Source organism: Galeopterus variegatus, unplaced genomic scaffold, assembly GCF_000696425.1.
Source record: "Galeopterus variegatus unplaced genomic scaffold, G_variegatus-3.0.2 Scaffold2586, whole genome shotgun sequence".
In the NCBI taxonomy this organism is placed as follows: Eukaryota; Metazoa; Chordata; class Mammalia; order Dermoptera; family Cynocephalidae; genus Galeopterus; species Galeopterus variegatus.
The window spans coordinates 160,085-172,872 of record NW_007728697.1 but is presented as its reverse complement, the minus strand read 5'-3'; the positions used below and the strand labels follow the sequence as shown (position 1 = coordinate 172,872).

Sequence of the window (12,788 nt, the reverse complement as noted above, 5' to 3'; positions counted from 1 at the left end):
CCGCCTGAGGGTTCAGATCCCACATACAGACCGGTTCCCGCTCACTGGCTGAGTGAGGCGCGGGGGCAACGCTGGGGGTTGCAGTCCCATTGCCGGTCCCCGGTCCAGTACGGGGGCAACACTGAGGGTTGTGATCCGTTGCCGGACACGGAAAAAGACAAAGGACAAAAAAAAAAAAAAAAAAAAACAATAAAATATTGGTTCAAGGATACAAAAATAGATCACTAATACATGGAAGATGACATTTCAAATCCATGTGGGAAACAGTGAACTATTTGATAAATGCCACTATGAAAAACAATTTGCAAATATCTATATGTAACAGTATGAATGAATATAGCTATCACAGCAACATGATCAGACTTCTCAAACAATCATGGGTGCAAAAACCTTGCTTTAGAATAACACATACACAGTATACCATTTACGTAAATTTTAAAAACATGCAAAACAATTCTGTTACTAAGTGGTATATGTAAATATAAAGTGTAAATATCAAGAAGTGTTTGTGAATACATATCACTAAATTCACATCTGGGGTGCCACACGCACACATACACGTGGCAGTCACTTGTATTTTAAGTTGGGTGTTAAATAAAAGAGCACAATTGTTTGCTTTTCTATTAATTATACATTTGTCTATCTTAAATATTTTAATATAATTTTTCTACAATGTCATAACATGATTTAAGAATCTATCAGTAATATATCTTCTGTATTAAGAATTCATGCTACTTCTAAAGACAGAGTGGAGGTATAACTATTACTACATTCCTGATTACTGTGTACATTTACAGTCCTACTGTGAAGATTGATCATTTGCTAGCTTTATTCATTCAGCAAACATTTATTAAATGCCTTCTATGTGTACAGCACTATACAGCCATTGTATCTTGATTACAGATGCAAGTATTTGAAAATATTGAGGAACATTTATTTGTGAAATTTAAAAAAAGATTCCCTGGCAGACACTAATTACTATAATAAATAGAGATGATTTTAGTGTAAATAAAATCATCAAGGCTGACAATTAGTAATTAACAAATAATATAAATATCATAGACTTTTTTAAAGAAAAATTTAAATGTAGTAATGTTAATGAAAGGATTTTTTATTTACTAATGTAGTACTCAAGTCTACACTAGACAACATTTCTAGTATAAAATGGATTTATATCCCAATAGTAACTCCAATTTCTTTTACCTCAGCTAAATTTAGAGCAACTATAAAAATTAAAAGATAGCAATAATGCATTATGTTTATTAACATATGAATCCATATATGTGTGATATGTATTCTTTTGAAGAGATGCATGTAAAGAACATGTTAATATAATGAATCCATGTTTTTCTTCATTGGGTTCCTTTATAGAACAGTGCTGGTTATCCCTACAAATGTGATCTCTATGCCAGGCCATATTTTTTGCATTATCTATAGGGTTAAATTACTATGGTTGCAGTAAAATAGAATTGCTTTGGTTCTGCCACTATCCACAAACTTGAACAAACCTTAAAGTTCTCCTTTTGGACTCTTAGGGGTACCAGTTATATCCACATGTGTCTTTCCTACTGAGTGCCCTGAACAAGTCCCATAACTAAAGAGGAAGAAGGAGTGAAGAAGAGCAGGAAGGCCAAAGGAGAAATCAAATACCAAACAGCATAAAGTATTCAAAATTAATGAATAGGACTTCAGGGTCCCTCATGCAAATGGTTCCACTTCATTCAACCACCAGATACAGTTAGGTCTTTATTCACAAGGCATGCAGTGAGGAACTCGCATTTAAAAGTGCATGGACTATCAGTTACACTTGTATATAAATATGTAGACTGAAGGATTATCCAAATAATTCTGTCTACCATCTTTATTTTTCCAAACATACATTTTGTTTCACATGTTATTATAATTTGTTTTATTGGATGATTTTCCAATACTCTATTTAACTTTGCCTGTGGAATTGCAGACTAGGCATTGCTTGAATAGAAAGTTTCTAAAAGTAGCCACCACATATTAGTTGTTGAAATGTCAGATAGGCTGTCTGTATAAAGTATTTATGATCATTGTATTGTCACCTATGTTTGATTAGTGTTGTCCAATCGTATTAGTAGTTATTTCATGTATGCTATTAATTTCAGTACCTGGAGAGTGGGTAAGTACATTGTATCTGTGGACACTTTAATTATATAAGAATTTCTAGCCAGGGGAATGATAATTACTGAGAAAAGAATATGTCACTGAAGGATAAATACATGATCATTTCTGTCTTCTCAATGGCAAAGCATGGTAATTGTTTTGGATGTGCTAAATAAAATTACATAATAACAGGTAAAATCCATAGGTAAACTAATACTGCATGTACCTTTAAACCTTTGATGTTACTATTCAATTAAATGCTAGTCCCATTAGGGTACAGTCCTGTAACATGCCATAAATACAGTAATACTGCATGTACCTTTAAACCTTTGATGTTACTATTCAATTAAATGCTAGTCCCATTAGTGTACAGTCTTGTAACATGCCATAAACACAAAGACTATTAGGTCACTCACTCATGCATTTATCAAATATTTACTGGTTACCTACCATGTGTAAAGCACTGAGACGTTTTCTGTCTAGATTCTCTCTGTAGTTGAGAGCTTTATCTGTGTTCTTTCTCCCCCCAAATCTATCATTGATAATAAATTAACATGTTAGTCTAACATTACCTTTGCCATTGGAGCACTGGAGATACATTGGAAGATTTCTATTAGAAAAAAGTTATACTAGAACACTAAAGTTTTTATGTTTATGAAGACGATTTCTCTCTTTACCAGACAAAAGAAATTACACTGAACCTGTGTCATTTGAATTACAATTGAACAGCTACGTCCAGAGGAAACGGGAAGCCATGAATAGAGCCTGAACACAATTATTATTATTAGATTTAGGTTCTTACAATTTCCAAATTGTGTGGCTGGCTGCTATTGATGAGAAAGGAAAAAAATTTGAAGACATTCACAGGGTCTCCAATTCATTTAGGCCATTTGAGAGTAGTTTAACAAATTACCTCCTTTAGTTCAGTAAGTACATAGTACTACACTGGCCTCTAAAAGGTGAGGATTTTATAATCTCTCACTTTGAAGCCTTCATCCCCTTCTCACACAGGCAGGGGCTGCCTACCTACTTTGAGTTTTGCAGCCTGGAGTGGAATGACTTCACCCTTGGGTTTCCAGTGCTCTGTTGTCCAGTTTAGACTCTGAGCAGAAAGTAAGAACGGACGGAGCCACAGTGGATCCACTCAAGCCCTCTCACTTTCAGAGATCACATTTTTATCCCTGGAGCTAGTATAACACGGTGATTAGGAGTAAGGGCTCTGAAGAACTTCTAGATATATGAATTGAATGCCTAATATGTTCTAGGGCTTCCTCTAGGCACTGGGAATATATAGCAATAAATAAAAAATAACAAACGTTGCTGTCCTCAGAAATTTTTACATTCTAGTTTGCATTGTGGTAGGTGACCTTGGAAAATTATGAAATTTCTTTCTCTATTCCTCAGTTTTCTTATCTGTAAAATGGAGGTAATAGCAACTCCTACTTCATGCATTGCTGGAAAGATTTATCTAGTAATAGTAAAGTACCTTGGTCTAACACCACAAGTCTCAGCTGTTCTTATTGCATTGAAAGCATTGCCTAGAAAGAAACTCGTGGGCATTTTTTTGTTGAAGGTAGAAAGAAAGTAATTTTCTCTCTCTCTTTTTTTTGCTAGAGACAGGAATGAAGGATATAAATTCACTGATGCAAATGTATTCTTGTTGTGTCACCCATTCATTTATTTACCCACTCATTCATGCATTAATTCGTTCATTCTCTTAGTAGATATTTACTGAGCAATTACAATGTTCTATGCATTATGCTGGGATTCATTAGATAGATAAAATCTAATTCATGCTTGAAGAAGCGCAGAGTCTAATAAGAAAAACTGATAAGCAAATGAACTATTATAATACTCTATGATAATTACAATGACTTGAAAAGTATAGACAAAATGCTATTTTTGCTAATAAAAGCTTTACAAAATAAGACAACACCCCTTGTTGTCCTTTGTGCCCCTAAACTTTTAGCCCATATGGTACATAGTAGACTTAAGAAAAAATAAAGGATGGTTTAATTTGTTTACCATTATTGAGGAATTCATGTAAATTTCAAGATGTGATTTTTTTAAATAAACATTTAAAAAATATTTTAGTCCATTTTTTGAAATCATTCAAATTTTTTGTTCACTTTTCTGTTTTCTTTACCTGTGAATTTTGAGGACAATTTGAATCATGGTCATGATTGTGAACTTAAACTTTCAAAGGGAATTGATGTGTTGGACACTAAGATCTCCCTGTGAGTTAACTTGCAGGAAGATCTCCTCCCCCTGTACCCAACCTTCTCATGGACGTTTATGTATCTTTGAGTAAGAGCACATTTTCTTCTTGTTTTCTTTGAAGATACATAATAAGCATTTAAAATTGTTAGATAAGTGATTGAATAAATGAGTTGCTCCTATAGTTAAATTACTTAAAATTTTCCTTCATGTAAGTTGGTACTTTTTCTGTATATTTGAAGATATTAAGAAATAAATGATCAAAATGGAGACTGATGGGGAGTAAAGTTGATAAAAATGCTTTGAGGCCTGTGGATTATCTTTGAAAGATTGTCTTTGCTAGTCTGTAATAGTAACAAAAGAACACTGAATTCCAGTTTAATGATCCAGAAGAGAGAAATGTCAGTGTGCATTATTAGAATATAATGTAATAAAATAAATTTCATCAGTGTCTTCTAGATTCAATGATTATTCTATGGTTTTCCTACCTGAACATGTCAAAGTATTTGGCTGCAACTTAGTGGAGTTGATTAATAGCCTATAAGAAGCTATCAAAATGAAAGCAGTTGAATGAATCAGTGATAAAGGTCCTTGACCCTGACATAGCCATTGCCTAGTCTTATAATTTCAGCATCCAGGGACATATCAGGGGGAATCCAGTTGTTACAGAAGAAACTACAACATAATTGAAAGTGACAAATGATCAACTGGAGATTGGAAAAACATGAAATTGAAAACCATTTGCTTCAGGAGCTGCATAAAATATATGGCATACACATATTTCTAGATTTTAAATAAAACTTTAAAATCATTGTGATAAAAGATAGATGAAAATTAAGAAAATTAAAAATTTACTCATAGTGTACATACTAATTTTTATTTCTTCCATTTTGTCATGGTTCTCCTTGTATTATCTGAAAGGAATTGTAAAGAAACAATTATGGGACCAAAAATTTAAGTTTCATGAAACTTTATTATCAAAGGACAGATTAGAAAGTATCCCTTTTCTTTTATCTGTCATTGAAATCCACACAAAATGATAATAGCAAAGTATTCTGCTTGGATCAAAGGCCATAAAATTGGTGTCAGTGTAGAAACAATTATGGGACCAAAAATTTAAGTTTCATGAAACTTTATTATCAAAGGACAGATTACAAAGTATCCCTTTTCTTTTATCTGTCATTGAAATCCACACAAAATGATAATAGCAAATTATTCTGCTTGGATCAAAGGCCATAAAATTGGTGTCAGTGTGTCATTTAGTTGTGTATGTTTTAAATCAAATTTAAAACAGAAATCTAAGCATCATTTCTCAAAATATTTGCTTCTCTATATTAATCTCATTGTTTTGAAAAAAAGTGTATCTTTTGAAAATCATACTCTGTTTACTGTTCATTCATAAACTCTTTAAGCCTACATTGTACTCAAAAAGAGTCATTTTATTTGTAGTTTCTTGCTCATTTGTATATAAATTAAAACTGGAAAATTTTAATTTCCTTAGTGAAATATGACATGGAAATGGCATATAATTTTCTTGTAACCATCTAAGCAGTTGCATTTCATTTGCCCTCAATTTTTAAAATATGTTACGAAAAATGTAGACTGTGGAAAAAGCAAAGTTATAAAAAGTAAAAGTCATCTGTAATCTTACCACCCAGACATAACCTTGACAAAAGTTCTTAGTTTTTATATTTTCAGGCCTTCTATTATTGTTATTATAAACAAATCTGTATCATCTGTCTCTATCTTCTTAAAGTTGTATTTCTATATCCATACCTATAGATGATTCTACCTTTATCTAGAAAATAAGAGTATACTTTACATGTTATTTTTAACTTGGTTTTAATATTCAAACTGTATTATGAATATTTTCTTATATTAACAGTTATAAATATTTGCATTGTATGTCTTTCAAGCTATATGACATTTTTTAAAAACCATGTCCTAACTTTTGGGTATTTAACTTGTTTCCTTCTCTTTACTATTATGAACATCCCAGTATAAGAAATCTTTCTCAAGTAGTTTTTAAAACTTGCTTTTCTGAATTTCCAGTGGAATGTCTGGGCCCAAGGGAATGTACACATATATTGCTTCAAATAGGAATGAATAAATTGCCATCCTAGGAGTAGTGTCTGCACTGGTCTTTTCTACAAATTCTTGCTACCCTTGTATTATAATAATTTTTAAAAATATTTTAATTTGAGGGTTGCAAAATGATAGCAATGCATATTTTCTTCAGGAAAACATGAAATGTTACCCATGTTTCTGTAGGTTTTTAATTCTCCACAGAAGGAAGGACAGCCATTTTCAGTAAATAGTTGGGAAAACCAAAACCACTCCATTAAATCAGTGGCAAAATTCCCCTTTTGTTTTAAACATAAAGGAGGCCAGGATTGTGTCTTTGGAGAATTGATATGGCATTTAGTCCAGTCTTATTTACAATAAGGCTTTTTAATAAATGCTTTAGGTTTAAAGATCATAATCAAAAAGCAAAAATGTTTTCTTCATAGAAATATCCAAGGAATGCTTTTTCTGGATTTACTCTACTAACTCTTGTAGACAACGTCCCAAACTCACACAGCCACAGTTGCTTGTAAAAGATAAACTGCATCTGTAATTACTGTGACAGGACCACAGGTTCCATAGCATCATTTCCACCAACTTTTAATCAAGAAAGCACAACTCGAATTAAAAAAAACGCCATTGTTGGGTGAGTAAATTCTTCAATTGGAATACTTTGAAGTAAAGCCAAAAAATATATATATAAATAAAGACTTAGGGCATTTTTTATAGCAAAACTTTGCCTTTGGCCAAAGTTTTACAATGGAATAGAGTTTTTAAAATATGGGGAATAAAATTAATTGCATGGCTAAGTGACCTGGGGAAGAGAACTTGAGCTAATTTCTCTCCTTCAAATACAAGGAGCCAGAAAGTGAGTTTTCATCTATTCTTCCATTTATCCAATCAGGACATATTTCCCCTACACATAGGGCTACTAGAAGAAGTAAGAGTTATATCCTTATATCTGGTGGTTCCTAGGAAGTGTAGATAAGGCCACCTCTGCAGTTCTAGCTACAGATGATAAAATTAGCCAGAAAGGAATTTTGGTCATGAATTTTGGTCATAAATTGCTCCCTGCTCCACTCTATAGGCCACACTATTAAGGTTACAGTCAATATATTGCATAGGGACAGTCATGTACTGCTGCTGCCACTTGAACATGAGATTAACACCTCTGTTGGATTTTTACCCTCTCTTCCTTCTTCCTCCTCTTGCATCTTGTCACTTGCAGATTTCTAATGTATAATATCTGCCGTCTTTGATTTGGACATTATTTAAATATTAATACTTATCCTAAGATTTTTTGAGTCAATAATAAGATACTGTGGTACATTATCTTCCTCTTAGAGATAAGGAAACAAATTCATAGAGGTAACATGGACTCAAAGACTAGTTGTCCAATGACATTGTCCATGTTACTTAACCTCTTTCATCTTCAGTTGTTAATCCAATAATAAAGTAGTAGGCAATGTTTACTGAGGGCCAACTATGTGACAGGCACTCGGATAAGTGCTTGGACTTTACAATGATATGACGCTGGCATTATTACTACCAAGTTATAAATGAGAAAAATAAGGCTTGAAGAAATACAGATAATTATACAAAAACAAGGGACTAGCAAATCAAAGAACAGAAATGAAATGACTGAGACCTAGTGGATTCAATGAAATGACCCACTTTTTTTTTCTTTTTTCCTACTTATTTCCTCACCACTATACTAATGAGATGAAATGACCCATTTTAAATGCTTAACATAGTGTCCACACAACAAGAGTACACACTTCTTGCTACTTTTCACATTGGCCTTTTCACAGTTAGTGAGCAGCAGTGCCAGTAATTGAACAAAGCTGTCTGAATTCCACCCTATATCTAATCTCAAACTTCTGATTCTATGAAATTAAATTGATTTGTATATGGTTATTGCTGATGAAGGAAAAGTTAAAGAGGTCAATTCCCCCACTTAAAATTTCTTGGTCAAAGACCTGTAGTTGACAATATTCTAATGATTGCTACATATCTTTTATGAAATGAGTTTCATTTTATATTTGTAAGTGATTTATTGCAAATCATTTCGTACCAGCCGAATATGAAGATTTCACATAAATATTACCCAGTCTGAGAATTGTTCCCATTGTGTTTCCTTTCTAAATGCCCTCAAGAATGATTTTCTTTGGACATTAATATCATTGTTAGATGTGAATTTTCAGTTAACAGCCTAGAAATTGTCTATTATGCCCCTACTGTGTGAATGACATAGGGAGTATAAAAATCAATACCTTGCATTTCTTGGAAGATACATGTGAGTAAACCAGTCATTACCATTCAAAGTGATAGGAGCAAGATCAAGGTCTTAACAGAGTTTTGTAGAAGAGAAAAGGGACACCTACCCTAGATCAAAAGGTTAGAAGTGGCTTTGGGAAAAAAGAGTCTTCATCACTCTTAAAAGAATATTACATAGATTTTAAAGTTGAACAAACTATAATGATACACATTCCTTATCAATCATTAAAATGCAGCATTACCTGATGTGAAAAATATGACATAGTCTTTACATTCTTATTCTCTCTCTCTTTTTTCTTTTTCTCCCTAACTAGATTGAAAAAACTCACTTTGTTTTCAACCTAAAACTGTCAGAATGCCATTAAACAGCAATACATTAGACAATCAAAATGTTATTATTTCCTTCTCTCTTTAAAAATATTAAAGAAAGAAATTACTTAACTATAAACTAGTGGGGAAAAATATTGGCAAAAGATGCTTTTGACTGTAGTTTGTTCCAATGATTATAAATATGTCAAACTGTTCTAAAATCATCAATATGTATTACAGAAAATAGTACAAGAGAATGACCTTCTTATCTCAATATCAAAATAATTTTTAGCAATGATAAAAAACAAAGAGCAAAGAACCATTGTTATGAATAGGCAGTGAGACATTATTTTACATGGTTTGACTCTCTTGAATCATAATTTAATATATGACTTTGGCATACCTTGGGCACTATGGGAAGCCACAGTAAGTGTTTCACAGCAAATGAAGTGCGCAAAGAACCATTGTTATGAATAGGCAGTGAGACATTATTTTACATGGTTTGACTCTCTTGATTCATAATTTAATATGTGACTTTGGCACTATGGGAAGCCACAGTAAGTGTTTCACAGCAAATGAAGTGTGAGAAAAATAATTTCTAGAAATCCTGGTATTTATTTATTTATTTTAGATCTTATCTTGAATCAATCATACTTTACATGAAATATAACTTAATAGAATGTAACAGGTTTTAGTGTGTGTACAAGATGAGAATTTTCTGGTCATTCAGATATTAAAATTAAACTTATAGATATAAATAGGTATTTATTAACTGTTAAAATTTTAAAGTTTATTTTAATAAGTCTTTATAAAAACATATAGTAATTTCATTTGTGAATATAAATGTAAAACTCCTATACAATTTTTTACTTAGTATTATTCACCATTAGTGATGCTGAGTTTATACTAAGAATGCAAGCATAGATTCCAATTAACCTGTTAACCTATTACATAATTTCTCAATTCAGTAGGTCAAACAATTAAATGAGAACATTTAATAAAATTGACAATATATTTTCAAAAAGTTTACGTAAATTTATCTTGGTTGTTTTGGAATAGAGATGATGTCTTTGTTAAAATAATAAAAATTATCGACCTGAAATCAATAATCAACATCATTAAAAAAGTTCTAACATTAAAGAACTTTCACAGAAGTCAGAAAAAAGACAAATATGCCTACCGTCACCACTATACCTACCATATAAATTAACCATTATACTGAAAATTCTAGCTAATAAAATAGAGGAAAATAAAATAAATATGTGTTAAAAATTAGAAACTAAATCTTCATTGTTTTACAGGCAAAAGGGAATTTAAGTATATGATAAGATCTTTAAAATCAATAAGGAAAAGTGAATATGCAAAAGAAAAATGAGTACTTTTCTCGAAAAGGACTATAATATTACTAAGAACTAGAGGAGAAATATTTGGCTTTACTAGTAAATGAAGGCATACATACTAAAACAGCAATTAATATTTTCTTTCTAGAATCAAAATAGCAAAGAGATAATTATTAGTTATAGTTTTAATATGAGTAGAACACAAGAAAATGGACAATCTCAGGTATTGCTGGTGGGAGTATAAATGAGTTCAATTTTTCTGGAAGGAATTTGGCCTTATTTAACAAAATATTTTAAAATGTTTATATTACTTCATCATATGATTTCATCTCTTATAATTCTCTTAATACTCAGAATCATCCATAACACCTCCCCCCCAAAAAATTGGAAAAAACTAAATGTATAATTGCATAATGGTTGAATGTTTATAAATAATATGAGAAATAATTCAGTTAAATACACAGTATTTAAGGATATAGTACAATGTAATAATATGGATTACACACACACACACATTCCCAATTTTGAAAAAGAAAGATGTACACATATACAAGTTTTGGAAGACATTATCTCATGTTAATATTTTGACTTATCATTTGGAAGTCAAATTATTAGTGATTTTTATTTTCTACTTTATTTTATAAAAGGGTAGTTTTATTAAGTATATTATTATGCTAAACTCAGTTCAGGTGAGATGTTACTTAAACCTACAAAATCTTTTTTGCTTTGTCCATAAATCGTTTTTATATTAGAAAATTAAAATCACTAATTTAAAAAATATTTCCAGCTTTAGTTGATTTGCTCCAGTACAGAATAGGCCTGTTATGTGATTTAATTCTGATATGAATGAATTTCAGTTACTGTAGTTTAGTAACTATTTACCAGTAGTTTAGACTATTACCCGTCTTCCAACAACATGGTTCAGGTATCGATTATCATGGTATATGACTGTGAGTAGTTACATAAACAAACTTTGCTGCTGGGTCTTTAGTCAGCAAATTACTATGTAAGTAACAGATGCACATCATGATCAGAGACCAGTCATGTCTCTTCTTTCAAAGTCTGTCCGTGTTTGGTCACATCCATGATTTGGTTTATTAACCAACAGAGAAGCTGTGATTGTGCTACCTCCTTGTCAGTGATAAACCATGTGACACTTTACAAACACGGACATTCGAAAAAGGGGAATTGGGTAACAATGATGAAAGTGCTGCAGAGAAAGAAAATACTGCAAATGAAATTCAAATGGAACGTAAGTGGAATTATAGAAGAAATAGTGAATCACTGCCGCAGTTTGAGACTCTAGATATGCAGCCGGAGTAACTTAACGAAGGGGAATTTAAATAAGGAATAGGGTGAAGATGTCCCAGAAGAAGTGACACCAACAAAAACCTCACGTTAGAGAAATTATCAGAGATGTTTCTCACAACATGAAAAGTACGAAGGTTAAAATGTTGGAAGCTGGTCCAAACTTAGAAAGAAGGATGACAATTTGCCAAGGCATAGAAGAGATGCTTGTTCAGTATATGATAAATGATCAGACCAGATGAAGGCAAGTGTTGGTCAAAGGACTCTTGAATACTTTTTACAAAGTTATAAAACAATGTACTGCTCCATGTTTGTAATGTTTTAAATTACAGAATATTAAGTGGTAAATTAGTTTTACTATTTTTTATTTCCCTTTACCTTTATAACCAAGAGTGGGGAGTTTTTAATGTTTTGACAAGCTTTTAAAGTACTGGAACAATCACAACTTCTCCCATTGATTATTAAAAGGGCTTTGCATGGTTTCATCTTGCATGGTCACTGTTACAGGTCTGCCTTACCATGCCTATAATATGCTTTTTTTTCTGATTTAGAAAACATTTTTCAAAATAAAACGGTAGCTGGCTTTTTACCCTTACATCTAGTGAAAGTGACTGATGTATAAATAAAAAGAAAACAATAACAGCTTTATGTTTCTTTTTTGTTCTGATCTTACTTTATTGTTCTAGTGTGATCGCTGCTTGCCTCTTTATAATGACAAGCCTTTCCGCCAAGGTGATCAAGTTCACGCATTCAATTGTAAACCTTGTCACTGCAACAGTCATTCCAGAAGCTGCCACTACAACATCTCCCTAGACCCATTTCCTTTTGAGCACCAGCGCGGGGGAGGAGGAGTGTGTGATGACTGTGAGCATAACACTACAGGTAACTAGCAAGTAATAAATCACTGACTTGTAATTTGATGCCTGTGTTTTATCTACAATGCATATTATTTTAAATTATGTTATTGCTGTCTTAGTTAAGAATGTGCTTTCATACTGTTAAATTTGAAAACCATACCTGGTTCATCAAATCTCATTAATTCCAAATCATTAGGTCATTTTCAGATACTCAGATAACTCAGGAATGCTTAGTTTGAGTTATACTCAATACACTTTATGTTTCCTTGTTCACCTTTATCTTCCA

At 32.1% G+C, this 12,788-nt stretch overlaps 1 protein-coding gene across 1 annotated transcript in view; it reads left to right on the top strand.

Annotated features, from left to right (window-relative positions):
* LOC103598363 (usherin-like) overlaps positions 1 to 12,788 on the top strand; it is a 195,774-nt gene that overhangs the window by 59,581 nt on the left and 123,405 nt on the right. The window contains exon 7 of the mRNA XM_008582355.1: positions 12,332 to 12,527. Coding sequence (XP_008580577.1) covers positions 12,332 to 12,527 — 196 coding nt within the window. The remainder of the gene's footprint in view (positions 1 to 12,331; positions 12,528 to 12,788) is intronic.